Source organism: Aphidius gifuensis, linkage group LG4, assembly GCF_014905175.1.
Source record: "Aphidius gifuensis isolate YNYX2018 linkage group LG4, ASM1490517v1, whole genome shotgun sequence".
Lineage (NCBI taxonomy): Eukaryota > Metazoa > Arthropoda > Insecta > Hymenoptera > Braconidae > Aphidius > Aphidius gifuensis.
Window position 1 is genome coordinate 16,906,849 of NC_057791.1, and position 19,517 is coordinate 16,926,365.

General features: G+C 25.6%; 8 protein-coding genes across 8 annotated transcripts in view; 5 read left to right on the forward strand and 3 right to left on the reverse strand.

Annotated features, from left to right (window-relative positions):
• Window positions 1-1,004: 1,004 nt before the first annotated feature.
• LOC122853990 lies at window positions 1,005-1,520 on the reverse strand. Its single transcript, XM_044154401.1, has 2 exons — window positions 1,436-1,520; window positions 1,005-1,360 (listed from the first exon to the last, which is right to left on the reverse strand). Exons 1-2 carry the CDS (start codon window positions 1,518-1,520, stop codon window positions 1,005-1,007), a joined length of 441 nt encoding a protein of 146 aa, XP_044010336.1.
• Window positions 1,521-1,845: 325 nt separating this feature from the next.
• Window positions 1,846-3,403, forward strand: LOC122855333. Its single transcript, XM_044156622.1, has 2 exons — window positions 1,846-2,263; window positions 2,324-3,403. The coding sequence occupies exons 1-2, from the start codon at window positions 2,179-2,181 to the stop codon at window positions 2,584-2,586; spliced, it is 348 nt and encodes a 115-aa protein (XP_044012557.1). The 5' UTR covers window positions 1,846-2,178; the 3' UTR covers window positions 2,587-3,403.
• On the reverse strand, window positions 3,187-7,984 carry LOC122853991 (homeobox protein 2-like). Its single transcript, XM_044154402.1, has 7 exons — window positions 7,690-7,984; window positions 6,927-6,949; window positions 4,529-6,851; window positions 4,043-4,178; window positions 3,704-3,940; window positions 3,508-3,619; window positions 3,187-3,432 (listed from the first exon to the last, which is right to left on the reverse strand). Exons 1-7 carry the CDS (start codon window positions 7,784-7,786, stop codon window positions 3,241-3,243), a joined length of 3,120 nt encoding a protein of 1,039 aa, XP_044010337.1. The 5' UTR covers window positions 7,787-7,984; the 3' UTR covers window positions 3,187-3,240.
• A 1,487-nt stretch (window positions 7,985-9,471) lies between these two features.
• On the forward strand, window positions 9,472-10,787 carry LOC122855332 (zinc finger CCHC domain-containing protein 10-like). The gene is made up of 3 exons (XM_044156621.1): window positions 9,472-9,599; window positions 9,683-9,916; window positions 9,988-10,787. Exons 1-3 carry the CDS (start codon window positions 9,548-9,550, stop codon window positions 10,497-10,499), a joined length of 798 nt encoding a protein of 265 aa, XP_044012556.1. The 5' UTR covers window positions 9,472-9,547; the 3' UTR covers window positions 10,500-10,787.
• Window positions 10,788-10,918: 131 nt separating this feature from the next.
• LOC122855334 (hornerin-like) lies at window positions 10,919-13,575 on the forward strand. The gene is made up of 4 exons (XM_044156623.1): window positions 10,919-11,129; window positions 11,723-11,972; window positions 12,443-12,783; window positions 12,848-13,575. Exons 1-4 carry the CDS (start codon window positions 11,063-11,065, stop codon window positions 13,573-13,575), a joined length of 1,386 nt encoding a protein of 461 aa, XP_044012558.1. The 5' UTR covers window positions 10,919-11,062.
• Window positions 13,576-14,872: 1,297 nt separating this feature from the next.
• On the forward strand, window positions 14,873-17,124 carry LOC122855335. The gene is made up of 5 exons (XM_044156624.1): window positions 14,873-15,032; window positions 15,118-15,384; window positions 15,463-15,964; window positions 16,236-16,298; window positions 16,380-17,124. Exons 1-5 carry the CDS (start codon window positions 14,966-14,968, stop codon window positions 16,381-16,383), a joined length of 903 nt encoding a protein of 300 aa, XP_044012559.1. The 5' UTR covers window positions 14,873-14,965; the 3' UTR covers window positions 16,384-17,124.
• A 108-nt stretch (window positions 17,125-17,232) lies between these two features.
• On the forward strand, window positions 17,233-18,729 carry LOC122855338. The gene is made up of 3 exons (XM_044156627.1): window positions 17,233-17,515; window positions 17,578-17,709; window positions 17,798-18,729. The coding sequence occupies exons 1-3, from the start codon at window positions 17,437-17,439 to the stop codon at window positions 18,424-18,426; spliced, it is 840 nt and encodes a 279-aa protein (XP_044012562.1). The 5' UTR covers window positions 17,233-17,436; the 3' UTR covers window positions 18,427-18,729.
• Window positions 18,702-19,517, reverse strand: part of LOC122855336 (protein timeless homolog) — an 84,294-nt gene continuing 83,478 nt past the window's right edge. Inside the window, exons 22-24 of the mRNA XM_044156625.1 lie at window positions 19,347-19,484; window positions 18,982-19,239; window positions 18,702-18,910 (exon numbers count right to left, since the gene is read on the reverse strand). Coding sequence (XP_044012560.1) covers window positions 18,702-18,910; window positions 18,982-19,239; window positions 19,347-19,484 — 605 coding nt within the window. The remainder of the gene's footprint in view (window positions 18,911-18,981; window positions 19,240-19,346; window positions 19,485-19,517) is intronic.

A 19,517-nucleotide genomic window follows, 5' to 3' on the forward strand; every position in this document is an offset into this window, starting at 1 on the left:
TAAATTTATTGCAGCACAATCAAGACCTGACCCACTTGTGGATATATATGTACAAATTTAAAATAGATTTTTAGATGGTTACGATCGTAAAACTGTATAGTCGTTATGGATTTATAGGACGTTCTCTTAAGAATCATAAATACATTCAGGACTTTTATAAGAGCTACGATTTTACTGGTTAAATTATTTAAAATACGAACGTGTATTTCAATTAATGTCAATGATTTTTTTTTCATATTTTAATTATTCAGTTAGTGGTAATACCATTGACAGGTTATTTCAATTGTGTGGCTCGTAAAATTTTTATTTATACTATGATTTATTTTTAAATTTTTTTAGTTTAAAATTTAGTGTATATTTTAGGCTTTTGTGATAATTTAAATGATTAAATTTTTACATATTTAATTTTAATATTATCGTCGTTTAATAATGTGCTGACGTTCATATAAAAAGGTGGTGGATTTTTTTGAAGATTACAGTTGTAACTAGTTGGAGCAAAACAAGGATCTAACAAATTTCGTTGAGTTAATTCCAAATAGTCCTGAAACCAGTTGCGTTGTGTTGTTGGTATAATTTCAGGATCATCTTTAACACATATTACACTGAGGTTATCAATAATTTAATATTATAATTTTACTAAAAAATTAAATATACTTACAATTTTCTAATCCGTTTTTGTTGCTGGGAGCAGCATTAGAAATACTTACAATTATCATCAAAGCGAAAAATATAATGATATTCATGTTAATCATGCTACAGATTATTGACGATTGATTTGTTGGTTAAAAAGTTCAACTTATATATAGTTTTGAAAAACAAAGTGTTGAGGAAATAAATATATTTATTAAAAGATTATCATTAATGACCTATTGATACAAGACATAATATCTAGATTTGAATTATATTAATTTTTATTCATTCAAAGTATATATGCGAGTTGATCACTCGATGCAACAATTATTAGAGATTATTTATTTATATAGAATGTTTATCTATTATTTCAATTAGATCGATATTTCTGGACTTGATTCTAGTCCAGTTGTATAAAGTTCACCAGTTGTTAAACCTGGATCTACTTGGAGTATGCTAGTGGAGGGAAGACCCATTAATCCATCAGTTGAATAACTAGGTATTTGATAAATGGAAGGTTGAGTAAATGAAGTTTGATAACCAGTTATTCCTGTGTTTGGAAAACCACCCAATCCTGTGGTTGGAAAACTAACCATTCCTGGATTTAAAAAATCAGGTTGGGTTTGGAAACCACCTGGATTTTGAAAACCAAATGTAGTTGGGAAACCCATACCAGGTATACCAGTTTGTGTTCGAATGATTTGTTGACGCACAACATTTCCATATTGATCTATAAAAGAAAATTAATTTAATTTTAATAAACATAACAATTTGATATTGAATAAATATAATAAAAATTACTTACCATTTGGTGATCGTCTGTTTCTACTTGGAGCAGCATCAGAGATGCTTGCAATTATTAACACAGCACAAATAATGATGATCTTCATGTTGATACAGTTGATTAATTGATTGATTTGTTTGAATGAATATCGTTGCTTTTATACCACTTAAAAGTCGTAGTTTATAATTTTTTTTTTATTCAAAAAATTTCTTGTGTATTTATTCAAAGCATATTTATTCAAAGGTTATCAAAAATCGAAAAAAAAAAGTTATATGTTTCCATTGAGGAAAAAGTTAAAATTCAAAGGTCAATAAATTTTTTGTGATAATCTGATGATTTATTCTGGAAAAAAATTAAGAGGAAACTATAATATTTTATTGCGAGTTATTTTAAATTCTCAACTTTCTAGGAATTCCCAATAATCTTTTGATGACGATCATGGTTATTTATATTTTTAAAAACAACAACATTTCTTGACATACGAGGTAAATAATAAAATTCTCTTTTAGAAAAAATGTTCAACTAAGAACCTGTTAATGGTATTATCACCAATTTGATAATTTAAAAATAAGAAGAAAATTTTGAACAGAAAAAAAAAAATATGCAGGATATTTTCTGGGTATTCAAGATTTGTGGAACTAAAGTTTCCTTATCAGTTATGACGATAATCTTTGAATAAGTAAAAAAAGAAACTACGTCTATCGAATGGTATAAAAGCTACGCTATTCAGTTAAAAAGATTATAATTATAATAAATTATTCAACATGAAGTTTATCATTATTTGTGCTGTGTTAATAATTGCCAGCATTGCTGATGCTGCTCCGAGTGGAAATAAACAATCACAAAATGGTAAGAAATTGTAGTTTTTTTTTATTCATCATAAATAATAAATTAATTTTTTTTTTATAGACGAAATTAAAAATGTTACGCTTCAACAACCACGCATGAATGCACAAGTTGAAACTCAAACTTTGAGTTTTCCAAGTCAAGATGATTTTTCACATCAAGAACAATCTGCAGACAATGATTTTTCAAACACAAAACGGACAAGTCATCAAAATCCATTTACTGATGAGCTTTTGCATTCTTCCATTTTTCAAATACCCACTTTTCCAGGTGAGAGATCATCTGTTTTATCCTCGACCAACATGGTCAGAGAGCTCCAGGCTTAACATCTTGTGGAAATGTAATTTTTACTAGTCCTGGATTAGAAACAACCTCCCACATGTATTTATCTAATTGTAATAATTGATACCAATCATTCCAAGTATTCATTTATTCTTAAAAAAATAATTTATAAGGTTCATTCTATTTAATATTAATTGAATCTTTTTACTTAAAATTAATAAAAATTAAATAATCAATCCTCCATTTACATTTATTTTATTGAGAGTTATATTTATAATGAATGTTTCGAATTATCATAATATGTTATCTCAAATGACCCAGTGATAAAATATCATTTACAAAACTCAGTCATACAAATAATTATCTAAATAAATATCATTGCCAAGGTTATACACTGAATAAATAAAAAACTTTCAAATACTTCAATTTTAAATAATAATAAAATAACTTTTTATTTAAAAAAAAAAAAAAAAAGTAATTTAATTTTTAGTATACATTTTTTTTTTTTTTTTTTGAATTAATATTTTTAAATATTTTTACAGATTACATAATTGCAACACATGAATTTACATAAAACTAATAAATAACATGTTAAACATATTTAACATTTTATTTTTACAATAAAAAAAATAACATTTTAATAAGGAATGTATTTTTTTCTTTTTTTTTTTCTTTAAGAATGATCAAAAACAATATCTTTAACTTTTAATTGTTTTGACGGAGACTTTTCCATTATTGTTGACGCCAGTTGTGACTTCTTTGGTAGTGATGACCTTGCCATCTGGACCAACCTTGGAACTTGTACTGGAGCTAGAAAAACTACTGTAAGAACCATCACCACCTGGAGATGGTACATCTTCAGCGAATCTTGATTCAATTCCAGGTGCAACCTTGAAAAGAAAATATAAATTTTACAATAAATAAAATAAATTAAATATGAATATAGACAAGATAATATTTCTTACTGGTCCTATTGCACCAGCTTGTGATCCTCCACTTGGTCCAGCATTGGCATTTCCCCATGCCCAGGCATCATTTGAACCACCTTTTCCCCAATTTTGCCCCATATTATCAAAGCTAGAGGATAAACAAAAAAAAAATGTGCGATAAAAATACTGTAAAAAATAAATAAATAAAAAATATTAATATGTAAACCATCACCTATCAGCTGGATAAAAATTATTATGTTCAGGATAGTTCATTGGATGAACTGGATATGAATTAAATTGTGGAATGTTAACAACACCAGGAAAATCATCAGCATGATTAACAGGTTGCTGCATTCCCCAATTTGAAAAAGGACTAACAACTCGGGTTCTTGAATATATTTTATTTGGATTTGAATGACCACCATGATCATTCATAGATGCTGATGCTGTTGCAAATGAACCCATATTCCTTTTTAAATAAATTTGTTAATTGTTAAACCATCACCATTGAAAATTAAATTACAATATTAGCAAGTAAATTTAGGATTAAAGCAAAGGTATAAAAAATTACTGGGATTGTTGATTGCTTAATTGACGAAAATGTTCAATCTGAGCTTGTATTTTAGCCTGAATCAATTGATTCTGCTCTTGTACCCACTTAAAATGATCAGCTCCATGATTCGGAAATCCAAAGTCAAGGTCTTGACCTAAAAATAAAAAAAATAAAAAATTAATTATTTCAATTTTTAAATAACATTTTAACAAAAAATTAAAATCATGCATTAATTTTTTAAAACAGTTTAACATGCTATGAATATTAATTAAATTTCATGCAATAAAAAAAAAAAACCTGTAATAAAATTACACAAATTATTTTTTATTAAAAATTAATTACTATTTTGAAAAATTAGTCACTTGTCTTACACATGCTTTGTAAACAATATTTTTTTTCATGCTTTTATAGAAAAAAAAAAAAAAAAGAAATTTCTTTTGTCCTTTTCCCTTTATCCATATATCCTTGGTGCAAAATATTGATTCGTTTTTTAATTATTTTTACCTGGACCGAATCTAGAGTTCACAACGATTTCATTATTCCCAGGATACATTGGATTGTTGACTGATGATGGATAACCACCAACCCCGCCATTCGCAAAACTCCCAGCACTAGCATAGCCCCCACTATTACTTGGATTACCATATTGTGTATTGCCATAATTGGGTTTTGAATATGTATTTTGATTGTAACCCATTTGATTTGGATATTGTTGTGGTTGATAATTATTATTATTATTTGTCATGGGATAATTTTGTGAGTATATTGGATTGGTATTAGTTGGATTAAAATTTTTATTACAATTATTTGTATTACAGTTTACTGAATTTATTGGATAATTTGTATTTTTATCATTGTCATCAAATGTACCAGATATACTAACAACTGGTGTATATCGACCTGGAATAATTCTATCAGGTGATGATTGAATATCATTTGATGGTTTTGAATTTAATGAAGGATTAAAATTAGTTGGATTTGTTGATGGTGGTATCATCCAAGATGTTGATGGTGAATTAATTGCATTATTAGGATAATTTAATGGAGGATTCATGTAATTTTTATTATTATCTGGCCATGAATTTGAAAATTCAGGGTTTGCTCCTGTGCTAGCGCTGGTGAATGAGTTTGCATTTCCAGTTGAAGATGCTGATGCACTTGCTGATGCACCGGCAAATGCATTTGCATTTCCAAAACTGGAGGCTGAACTGAAGGCATTTGCTGGATTTCCTGGAGATGATTGTGAATTTGGATAATTTGGATTATCTAATTGTGCTGATGGTAATTTTGACGCGGGTGAATTTAAATTAGGACTATTTTTATCAGGTATATCACCTCCGAATCTAGGTGCTAATTGTGTATTAATATTAGATTCTAATTCTGGCGCTTCGTCATAATCTAAAGGTGTTTGTGTTGTTGTTGTTGTTGTAGTGGTTGTTTTATTTTTAGTTAATTTTTGTTTTGGACGAGGGCGTGAAGGACGATTTCTAGGAGAATTTTTAGTACTAGGACGAGTTTTTGGTCTTGCTGTTGTGACTGAATCATCATTGTCACTGGAATTTGGATCATTAATACTGGAATTTGGATTATTTTCAGCAGAAATTGGATAAATGTCATCGGATTCGTTAAAACTGTCTTCTGGTATTGTAGAAGGAGAAGGAGACTGAGTTGGTCGAGCTGTTGTTGTTGATTGTTTTGGTTTTTTTTTAATAACAGGTCTTTGTCTTTGTCTTGGAGCAGAAGTACTACTTGGTTTTGGTTCTTCATCAGGATCCATTGACTCGTCAGTTGGTTCATTTGGATATTCAGAGTCTTTAATTAATGGAGACGTGGTTGTCCTACTGGATCGCGTTGGAGAAGGTCTTCGAGTTCTATCAAAACTACCAGAAGAAGGCCTCGTTGGTCCTGGAAATCGTGGTGGTGGTGGTTTTGTTGATGAACGCCTCCCCGAGTTTGTTGGCTTATTGTCGTTGGAATTTATAGGTTTTGGAGCTGGTGTAGAAGGCTCTTTAGCAGCATCATCATTTTCATTTCCATCATCTTCATCATAATCATTCGGATCTTGTTGATTATCATCTTCAGATTCAGTTTCATCTTCTTCTGGAGTTTCTTTATCAACTGATTCTTCTGGTTCTTCTGTATCCTCAGGTTCCTCTTTTTCTTCTGGTTCTTCTTTTTCTTCAGGTTCTTCTTTTTCTTCTGGCTCTTCTTGTTCATCAGGCTCTTCTTGTTCATCTGTCTCTTCTGGCTCTTCTGTCACTTCAACTGGTCTTGGAGTTGTTCTGTTACGTCTATTTGTCTTTTTATTTGGTATGTCTGAATCTTGTGGTAATATTCTAATATTAAGAAGTCGTTTTGTCGTTGATTCTGGTTCATTAGGATTATCATGTAAATTAGGATTATTTAATGGTGTTTTTCTATTAATATTTGATCTTTTATTTTGGGAATTTTTAATATTGGGTGTTGCTTTAGTGCTGGGAGTTATTTTAGTTGGATTTTTAATTTGCGTTTTAGGTGTGGTTGGAGGCATTACGGGAGGACCTGTGTCAGGGTCAGACGATGAGTCAGGCTCGGTGTTAGTATTTGTTGATTCCAAATTAGTCGTGTCATTATCAGCTACAGCTTCATTTGATTTTGTTGGTTTTTTATGATCGCGAGGCACTTGACGTTTCCATAAACGTCTTTCATTATCTCCATTGACCACTAGATCCATCAACGACAGCTCACCTTTTTGACAAAAGCAAGTTTTTTTTTTGTTTTCTCTAACGTTAAGCATTTTTAATTGTTTTTTTTTTTTGTTTTTATCTAGGCGTGCTTCTGATGATGACTGTGAATATTATATCAATTAAATTCTAAACGCATTAAATTTATTTTTTTAAATAATAATTATAATAAATTATACAAAAGCATATTTAAAGTCATTATCTTGTATTATATTTTAAACATTATTCGTGATAATCAGGAAAAGCAAAAATAAAAAAATATAAATTAATATACGCGTAGCTTGTTTTTTTTTTAAATTTGGTTAAATGTCCTTGAAAAAAATAAAAATTTTAACGTTCGATGAATATAAATTTCTCTAAAATTTTATTGATCAAGTTTTTCGGATTAACTATGGTGTAATAATAATAAAAAACAGGTCGAGGTTTATAATATTAAATCTTTTAAACAACAAATTTTATTTAAAAAAATTTTGATAATTATTAAAAAACAATAACCGATTTGTGTATTAAAATTATGACGTTTTATTATATTTATTTATTCAAGTGGCATATAATAATATGTCATTTAAAAAATATGACAAAAAAAAATTTCATTATATTGTGAAAAAATTAAAATTATTTTGCTTGTATTATTAGCCTCTATTATTTCTTAGATATATTTATATTAAAACCAACAACATTGTATAAAATAGTTAAATCAAAAGAACATTTTAAATAAAAAAAAAAAAATATTTAAAAAATAAATACGTATGTCCATGAGAAGATACGAGGAAGTTGTATCTGGGAAATCCAACTCTGACGTATTTAAAAAACTTTCAAAATAATCATTGAAAAAATTTGATAACAAAATTAAATTATCTAGTTATAAATTAAATTATAATTGTAATTATTGTTTTGTTTTTTTTTTAATTATTAAATTACAAGTTGTGTCAATGAACCTACCCGATGGAGATCTCTTCTTCATTCCATGACCCTGAGAGTTGTTGGCCATGCTTACAATGATCAACACAACACAAAATGCGACCTTGATATCCATCATTGTGTTAAAAAAATTCTTTTACGCAATTCTCTTGTTTGAGAATTATTTTTTTAATTAAAAAAAAAAAATAATTATTAATAAAATAATATTACTTTTTATTTATTTGTTAAACACTTTTTTTTAAATTCACAAGTAATCGTTTGGCGGTTGGCAAGAGAATGACTAACTTAACAAGTTTCACAATCATCTTATATAGCATCGACATCATTTGCCTTTCAGGTTGTTTTCTATATATCTTTGTGGATATTATACTCATTATGAGTTTGTGTCTGTTTCGTTTGACGTTATGCGTATATATTTTAAAGATAACATCAATAAAAAAATATAATAAGCTATCGATATTTTGGCTACATGTCCTTGGATTGACCTGACCAAACACATTAACAATCTATTAAATAACTATTAGAAAAAAAATTAAAATTTGTTTATATAAAATAATCATAAAATTCTTAGTAATTATTATATATTTTCTTTTTGTTTTTTTTTTAAATATAAATAACAAAATATCAACAGATATTATTCAAGTTATAATGAAAATAATATATTTTCATTTTTCTTTTAATGTTTATCAAATAAATAAATTTACTGGTTCAAGGTTTCACGGAAATTTTAGATATAAACAATGTCTGTACTTGAATTATTATCAAAAATAAAACAAAAAAAAAAAAGAAAGTAATAAATTTTTAAACAAAAATAATAAATTTAGAAAAAATAAATAATGCTATTATTATTAATTAATAATTATATAGTAAAAAAGATATTCTTTTATAGTAAAGAAAAATGAAATAAAACAAGTTATAAAACAATTAAATTTATTTTAATGTTAAGTTTAATAATAAGGTATAAATGATAGTTCAACTTAAAAGACTGAATGTTTGTCATGGTCATAATTATTCATTGTATATTTTTTTAATGATAGACATGCTTATCATGATGTGATATTCAAGTGGTAACACATCCTGGATAAATGAGATAATCGATCGATACTCAACACTACACGCGATTTTATCTTCTCTATTATTAAAGCCACTATTATTTCATAAAACAAACACATAAATACATGTTTTTCATTTTTATTTTGTTTACTGATTTTCATAGTAAACCATTAATTGATTATTCATGTAATTGATTAGGCTGAAGTGAATATAAATCTATATAAATTAATGACATGATCGGGATTACCTTTGTTCTTTTTTTTTCTTCGAAAAAAAAATAATATTCTCTCATTAAAAATAACTTTTTAAATATTTAATTTTTTTTTTTTTCAGTTAAATACATTTTCTAGTGTAGATAAAAACTTTGAAATTTATGTTTTTTATAATGTCGAGAGTGCTACATTAACAAAAATGAAAAAAATGTTTTAAGAGCATTCACAGTATATAACTGATAAAACAATAGACCATTTTTATCACAGGCACTTTGATAAATTTTTCTGTTCGTTTTTTATATTCATTTCGAATGAAAAATGAATAATAAAGAAATGTAAGAATAAAAGATGAACATAATAAAGGGATAAAGAGAATAAGGATGAGTGGATTTTTTTTATTTTTTTCGATGGGTCGTATATGTGAAAGATAGGTCAGAGATTCGTTAGACTAATGGCTTCGTATTGTTTATCAATACGAATAGAAATATCTAGAACTAGTTTTAGCCTATATAAGCCGGTAAAAAAAATTATTAGGCTCAGTATGAGAAATATATTTCTTACTGTAGTATCATAAAACGTTAGAAACGAAAAAAAAAATTTAATTTCAAAAGAAAATGAAGTTTGTAATTGTATTGATTTTATTTTTTTTCTTAAAAAATACTTATGGTGAGTAAAGTGAAAAAAGAAATATGTTAAAGTAATGTATTTTTATATTTTATTGATAGTTTTGTAAAATAATAAAATTTCAGGAGATCCAGTTATGACAACAAGTATTACAAAAAATGATTCATCAATGTCAACTGAAGCAAGGGCAAAGGAATGGATTAATTCTGGACCCAGTTGGGTATTTCCATCAGTCAGTGGATTATTTTGGAAAAATAATCCTTCAAAAGACAATGAAATTAATCAAATGAAAAATAGACTTTATAGTCTAGAAGTATCACAGAATTATATTATCCACACACTTGAAGCAATTAAGACAAGTAAATATATTACATAAATTAATTATAATAATGTTGGTGTATTTTTTAAATTATATTTTTATGTATTTTAGATATGGAACGGATAAATTATTCTTCAAAAATGTATCCAACAACTCCAAGCTTTTTACGACGAGTACTTTTTAAACCAACTGAAAAATCAAAAATAACAAATGAAAATTTACAAGTATTATCATCATCATCATCATCATCATCATCATCATCATCATCATCAACATCGACTAGTCAACCATCAGCTTCAAGTATTATTGATCAGTCTGATGTTGGTACAAACTCGACAATTTCATCAACTGAGTATGAAAGTTCTTCAAGTGAAAAACCGATAATAGATGCTAATACAAAAACAAATATACAAACAACAAAACAAACTGTTGTTGAAATGAGTGATGCTGTTAATACAAAGCCAATCAATAATATTATTTTTCCAAGCTACACATCAGTTAATTCACTATTGGAAAATACAACAATGAAAAATAATAACACTGAATTATCGAGAGATAATAATTCTCATCAATTTGATAAAATTAGAAAAAATGCTAGAAAACCCTCAAGTGATGATAAATAAAACCTTTTTAAAAAAAATATTTTCACATGTAAAATTAAAAAAAAAAATACATTGAACTCTTCTCAGCTTTTTTTGTAATTATTATTTTTTTTTTATTTTCATTTTACTCCAATTTATTATTCTGAAATTCTATTATTATTAAAAAAAAAAATATTAATATATTATTTTTTTTTTTCTTAGAAATAAAATGTATGCTTCAATAAATAACTAGGATTGCAATTTAAAAAAAAAAAAATGCTTATAAATAGAATAAAAAATAATTAAAAAAAAAAAAATTTCATTTACGCAGTTGTTTGATTATTATAAAAGCTTCATTACATATTTTTAAATATATATAGTAGAAAAAAAAAAAAGTCAATAATCATTGTTAAGTAATTTTTTACAGAATGAAAAAAAAAAAAAAAATGATTTATTTATTTTCATGTGTGTACTGAATTTGGACGTGGGTAAAACCAAGTGGCAATCGTAAAACACTACTTGCATCTTAATAACTTCACTGAGGTCATTCATACTTGTTAAAAAAAGCCAGGACATCATGACATCAAGACAGAATACTTTCAATCATGGCAATGTGCACATGTATTTATTTTATTTTTATAAATTTTTTAACACTTAATTTTGTGTCAACAGGTGAGATAATTTAAATCTTTTTATCAAACTTATTATAATTAGTTTAATTAAATCTCGTGTAAACTGTAAATTTACAAAAACTATTTAGACATTTTCAAGTTGAAATAATAATAATTGACTCAGTGTTATAAAAAGTTTAAAAACGAAATTTAATAAAAATAGGAAACATAGTTGATTAAAGAAAAAATTAAATTAATTAAAATTGTTAATTACAGTGGAAGATAAATTTTAATATTAAATGATTTGTTTGTTTCTTTTATTTCTATGTTGCTTATCAATTTTAAAATCTTTAATGTCACATTTGTTTAAATGATTAATATATCGTTCATTGAAAAAATAAAAAATTATAAGAAAAATTTCAAGGTCATCATTTAGTCTGGAAAAATAATTTAATTGATGACCGTGAAAGACAATTCTCATGGTCAATATTCCTCGTAAAACATACGTAATTATTTTTTTTTTTCGTTATAAAAATATTGCCACAACAATCATTTCATTATATGAATAATATTTAAAAAGAAATAAATTAGAAAATACGTAAAATAAAATAATAGTAATAATGCTAGAAATAAAATATTAAATATTGATTTTAGTTGAGAGAAAGAATTACAATTCTGATAATGAAAAACGTTGGAATACACCACCAGAATTAATACCAGAAGCATTGTCTGATATGATAAAAATTCAACATTCATCCCAGCCAAGATTTCTACCATTTTCTGCAAGTTTTACTGTAAATTCTGGATCAAGTAATTCTCATTCATTAAGTATTGCAGGCACAAATAATGGCATCAGTTTATCACAATCACAAAGTATGGCTTCAAGCGCATTTGAAAATGTCGGGTTAGTGATTAACGTTTATTTTTTTATCAATATAAAAAAATTCAATTTAATCATATTATTTAAAATATGATTAACGAGACTACATTTACATTTTTTTATTTTCCACAAATTTATTATCGATAATTCTATTATCATATAAATTATTACAGACGAGACCTTTATTCTGAAAAATAATAATAACACGTGCGTCATAAACTAACAGTGAAATTCACCTGCAACTTAACAAAGTGAAATATTATTTTTAACAAGTAACATAAATATTTAAACATTGATAAAAATTCAAAAATAATAGTATTTATTTAAAAAACATATTGAAATTTAGATGATTCAATAAAAATGATTCATCATTACGTAGGTGGAATATTTTTTTGTTTATATTATTATTTCGTCAATAAATTTTTCACGAAATAATAATTAATTTACAAAAAAATAAATTAATTATATTATTTACTATTTAAATTTTTTTTTAGATCAACTTTATCAACAAGTCAATCAAGTTCATTTTCAGCTGGTTTATCAGGATTGTCATCGTCTAATTCAAATGCATTTAATTTAAATCAATTTGGTGGTCAATCAAATGTTAATTCAAATTCATTTGCAATTGGTCAGGCAAGTTCATCGTCAAATGGAAAAATAAATAATAATAATCAAGCAGTGAGTAGTGCTCAATCAAGCGTTGGATCATGGAATTCAGCAACAGCATCTGGTCTTGGTGGTAGTGGAGCAGCAGTTGGATCATCATATGAAGAAAATAATAAACGACGTGGTAAACCTTCATGGACAAACATAAGTCCCAATTACAATGTTGGAGGTAATTATTTATTGAAAGATATTCTATTTTTTTTTTTAATTAAATGGTATAATTTTTTTTCTAGGAGTTTATATGACACCTGGAGGAGAATATTCTGGTCGGGGTGGATTTTATGGAGGACATGACAATCGACCACTTCGTCTTGATATTGATGTGGATGATTCACAGTATCAACAGACTCGTCCAACAGTTTTAATCAGTGATTATCGGCCATCATCTGTTAGAAATCATCGAGCTTTTATTGATGAACACAGTGGAAATATTCAACGATATCCTAAACAACCATCTCTACAAGTTTCAGCAGCATCAGCAAGTTCATCTTCTAATTCACAAAATGGTTTTTCTACTGGACAATCATCTTCTTACAGTGGACATGGTCAACCATCATCTTGGACTCAAAATTATGGTCAAACAACAGGAAATGCTCAGAGTCATTCTCAAGCTACTTCATCAGCTTTTGAACAAAATAATAATGAAAAAATTCAAGCTAGTTTTAGCTCTGGTTCACTGGCATTAAATTCATATGAAAATGGTCAATCTCAGGGTTTATCTTCAAGTGGAAATCATGGACAACAATCACATGGTCATGTTAAACATCAAACATTTGGCCAGGCAAATGTTCAAGGCTCAGCAAATTCTGGATCAGTTATTAAATTTCCAAATGATAATTATAATAATCAAAATATTCAAAGAGAATTTATAAGAAGTAGAACTAAAAAATCATCGAAAAATCCAATCAATGAATTTTTTACTGATTTATCTGATACAGTTGTTGATTTGTTTGAATTTTAAATAATAAATTATGTAAATTATTTATTAATTGATTTTTAAATAAGAAACTTTTTCTTTTTAATTTTTAACATTATTAAATTTATATGTTATTTTATTTTATCGACTGTTTATTAAATAATTTTAATAATCATTCTTAGATGTCAGAGCTTTGATATTCTTGGAGGTCATTGATATATTTTTATTACAATATTTTCTTTGTGATTATTATTAAAACGCAATAATCAAGTATTCTATTTCCTAGGAATAATCAAACGAAAAAATAATAAGAGAAAAAAAACAAATTCATTGAATCATTTATGAATTCATTAGAAAAAAAAAAAAAAATTAATTAATTAATTTAAATACAAGTTGGGAAAATCCCAGAATTGTATTATTTTTTTTATTTTGTCTATTTATATGACTAATCATTTATCATATAAATTTAAAACACTAAAAAATATATATTTTTTTAAATAAGTCTTTTTTTTTTTTTGTAAATAATTTTACTATAGGCACCATTGAACTAGTGTCTGTGATAATTTTAATAGCATCATTCAATATTCAAACATCTTCAAGGCCGTTTGAGTATTAACATTCTTCAATTACATGAGAATAAATTGAAGAAATATTATAATGAATATATAAAAAAATAAATAACGAAATGCTATTATTAATATTATGGAAATTATAAATTTCCAACGAGGTTATAATTTTAAATCGAAAAAAGTTATTAACAAAAATATACAAAGAAGAAAATAAATTCCCTAAAATTTTATACTTTCGATAATTCAAATCGAAACAAGCTGCAGGAAAAATTAAATACTACTGTTGATTTTTCGTCTTTAGTTTAAGTCAATGCCATTGTTAATGTCGTAAATAAAAAAAAAAATCTATTCATGGTCAAATTCATTAATCATAAAGTTTAATCAAACTCTTCTATTCTTTTGCATATTTGTGACATAATATTGACAATTTAAAAAATAAATAATAATTCTTTAAATAAATAAAATATATTGTTTTTAATTAAAAAAAAAAACGGTAAAAATAGAATCATTAATTTGTTGGAATAAAAAGAAAAACATAATTATGCAAACGTGTAGAAAAAAAAAAAAAATAATTAATTGTTATATTTTCCATATGAAGGGGAAATACCAAAAGTGTAAATTTAAATTTCCTCTGATGAGCAAAATGAAATAAACAATACCGGAATATTAGTCATTTGTTGACTTATGCAATAACCATTAGAAGATCACACTTGCTTATGAGTTACAAAGGTGGATATCGTTTGCTATAAAAGAAGAAAAAATCAAAGAATATTTATCAAAGAGTATTTATCCGTTGAATTGATATATCTAAAGATTACTTGTTGTATTTTATATTTATTCTGCAGTTTTTTTAAATTTATTCCAACATGTGGAAGTCATTATTTTTATGTTTATTTATAACAACAGCACTTGATGCTTTGCCACTTGATAAAGGTAACTTGTTTGCTATAATAATTTTTATAAATATATATTTATTAATAATTTAATTTATTTATTTTAATTTTTTATATTATTGCAGAGTCTTATGAAGAGGTTCCAATTCCTCCAACTGAATTGTTACCACCACTTGCTGATGCTGAAGAATCAAAATTTGCTGTTGATATATTTAATGAAAATGTAACACTTGCAAATGAATTATTACCACCATTTGAAAATAATAAAACAGATAAATTAGGTGTTGTTTATATTATTAATTTATATGCTGTAAGAAATGCAACAGAAGATAATGATAATGACGAAGAAGTATTGAATGCCGATATTACCGGAAAAATACCAGGAATACTTGGTAAATATATTTAATAATTATTAAATCAATAAATAATTAAAATTATTTAAATATTAATTTGTGTTTTTTATTTTTTAGAACCAATTGCAACGGTATTATTGATTCTTGAAGAAGAAGATGAAAATAAACCAGTAAGTCTTGATGAATTCGCTAAAGATCTTGAAGATGATGGTTTTAAAGTTGAAAGAATTGGTGATGATAATGAAATAAAAGTAATTAAAATTGATATGGATGGTACAGAAGAACCAGATTTTGAGCTAATTAAACCAGGACAACTCAATAAAATACGTCGACGTAGATCACCAGAACCACATCTTGGTCTTCTTAATAAATTATTGGACAAACATAGAGGTGATGATTGTGATCCTTGTCGTCAAAAACAATATTATCAACAACCACCTCAATATTATCAGCCACCACCTCAACAATATCAACCACCACCTCAATATTATCAACCACCACGTCAACATTACCAACCACCACCCCAGCATTATCAACCACCACAGTATGAACCATATCGACAACACTATCGTCCACCACCCCAGCAACAACCTTGTGATGTCTGCGGTCAAACTGGAGGGTATTTATTTAAATTTATTTACATCATAATAAATAATAACTAAAATACTAACTGGAGATAAAATTTTTCTCTTTATCATACTCGAAATAAAAAAATTATGTATAGCTTCTGTCGGTGAATGAGAAATCTAAAAGATTTCTCTACAAACAATTGTTGATATATATTAGTAAATTTATTTTAACAAATGACAGTATATTATCTTCAATTGTTATAATAATTATAAATTATTATTTCAATTATTTTATTAATTAAAATCTTTTTAATTTTACAGAAATCATGGCTCACACAGCCAATCGTCAGCTCAAGCATCAGCTCAGTCATCTTCAAATAGTTGGTAAGAAATATAAAACTAACAGTAAAAAATAATTCCATTAAAATATAAATTTATAATAATTTTTTTTTCATATTTTTACAGGTAAAGAAAAAGTTGAATAATTATTTTTTCTTGATCATTGAAGAATTTAATTTAACGAGATACACTGATTCATCGATGTGTCATCAAACCTTATTATTTACAAATGCTTTTGGCCTTCAATTTTTATAACTCAATGTATAAATAATAAATATTTTCATTTTGAATTAACAATATGATTTGCTTAACGAAAAAAAAAAAAAAAAAATACAAATTTTATTTGCTGTTGTTGAGTGTACATGAATTATTATTTTTATATTTTCCTGGTACCTGGTATAATTGTGGCTTATTCCACTGGATCGTGACCTCATCACTTGTGTTGTTCACGCACAGTGATACTTTTCACAATCATTATTTATCATACAAGTCATTTTATTATAAAGAAAATATTAAATTTAATTTTTAACCATTTTTTTTTTTTCGTATTTTCTACTAAAATGATTGCATAAAAATTACTATATAATTATACAAGCACAGGTATTTTTAAGAGTGAATAGATGAAATATAATTCTGTAGAATTATTGATACTGATGAACCGATATTTATATTCATAAAAACTTCCGGTATTTAATGGTAAAAATAAAAAAAAAATAACAACGTACAGATAAAAATAAAAGGTATTTTTATTACTCGGTAATCAAATTTTTATATTTATCGAAAAACTATCAATATAATTGTTTTTTAACAACCTATTATTATCATAAAAAAAATAATTTAAAAAAATAAAATTATTATTTTCATAAAAGTATTAAAATAATGGATATTTTAATTTAACAATTTGATGAAATAACTTGATATTTTTTAGATAAGATTTTAGTTTTTCATACAACTAAAAAAATAATAATAAAATATGAAAAATAATAAAAAAAATTTACGTGTATCACGGAGTAAATAATGGCGCAGTTGAAATATTGTTACATAATGATTTTTGAATGATGCACTGACAGGTGCTTATCAAAGTATAAAAGAGACAAGGCTAAATATATTTACGTTCAGTTGCGTGCTGATATTTGGAGGTGACTTAGTTTAATTTTTAATTTTTATATATCATTTTTTAATTATGCAAATGATTGTCATTTCGTTTGGGCTTGTTCTACTAGCAACTTGTCTAAGTGCTTTACCAGCAACTTTAGATTCAGGTAACAAGTAGAAACATTTAAAAAGTCGATAATTTAATTATTTAATTTTTAATAATTTTTAGATGGAGATGTATCATACGAAGAGAATGGTGTTGTTTATATATTTGATATTTATGCAGTGAGAAAATCAAATAGTGCAAGTGTTGGAAAAATACTTAATGATGGAGGTATCGAAAAAATAAAATCATCAGCAGGTAAATAATATAAAATATAATAATTATAAATGTAAATATAATAATTATTAAACAATGTGTTAATTATTTTTTATTTTTAATATTTAAGATAAAATTGGAACGGTAGTTATGGCTGATGAAGATTCAGAAGTTCCAATAACACTTGGTGAATTTTCAGACATTGTTGAAGACTTAGGAATGACTGTTGAAAAATTAAATGACGGTGATGAATTGAAAATCATTGAAATAAAATTTGAAGATATGTCAATGGAAGATTTTGATGATTTTATGAGTTTTGAAGAACTTATTAGAGTATTAAAAGCCGAAGGTATAATATTAGAATTAAATGAAGAAAATTCATCGAGATTTATACAAGTTTCGTTTGATGAAAAACTTAAAAATTCCGATGATCAACCATTTACACTTGATGAACTTGCTGAATTTTTTGAAAAAGAAGGATATACTGTTGATGTTATTAAAGCTAAGAACAAAGTTATGGCAATAAGAATTCATGTTGATGATATTCCTGATGTTGTAACAACAAAACAAACATCACCAAAAAAAGATAATAAAAAATATGATATAAATGATAAAAAAGACGATCATTTTTCAACATTTGATCATATTACCAAGTCTGATTCAATGAATAAAATTAGAAAACGTAGAACTCCATGTTCTGAATGTCAAACTGGTACAATGATTAAAAATATGATTGAGAAATACAAAGAAACAAAATAATTATTGACATTTAAATATCAATTATTTCGATAATAATTGAATTTGTTTCTGTTATCATATTCGAATGATAATTTATATATTATACTATTTTAAATAAATTATATTTAATTCATAATGTGATTAATAAATAAAACAACAAAAAAAATTTTGAAAAATTGATAATTATTATTTATATTTAATAGAAAAATAATAATTAACAAATGGTAGAAAAAAATAATAAATGAAAAATTAGAAACTTATATTTATTGTTGAAGAAAAATAATAAAAAAAATTAATTAATCATCTTCATCATCACTGATGATTCTACGTGATTGTTTTGTGATATTTTTTTCTGGTGTTTCATTATTTTTTTCTTCATTTTTATCAGCATCATTGTCTTTGTCATCATCAGTATCATCATCGCTGTTAATTTGAATTACTCGACGTTTTTTACTTATTGGAGTTTCATTGTCAGAATTGTCTGAACGATTTCTTTTTGTTTCAGCTAAAAATAAATGATAAAAAATTTAATAAAATACAAAAAAAAAAAAATAAGTAATAAAATTTTACTCATACCAATGCTATTTTCATCATCGTTATTATCAATTTTCATTTCAGAGTCTGAGTCTGAAGAATCTTGCATTACTTTAAGACGACTCTTGTTCAATTTTAATTTTTCATTTTTATTATTATCTTGACTATTGTCACTATTTTTCATCTTGGGGGTCAACTTGTTCTCAACACTTTTCTTCATCATTGTTTTTGTTGGCAAAGTATCTTCATCACTGCTTGAGTCATCGCCTTCAGCTATTTGACGACTTTCCACTGAGTTGACTAAATAATAAAAGAAAAAAAAAAAAGAAAACAAAAAGATTGAGTAAAAATTTTTTAATAATAATTTAATTATATAAATGAAAAATAAACTTTATATAAATAATTACATTTTTTTTTGTTTGAATTATTGTTGAATAATTTTTTAATATTATCCAAATCAGATTGATGATTATCATCGCTTGAATCACTGTCATCATTATCATTGTCATCATTATCACTTCTAATCTCAGGAACTTCTGTATTTTCTTTAAATAATAAAGTAAATAAATAATTTCTCT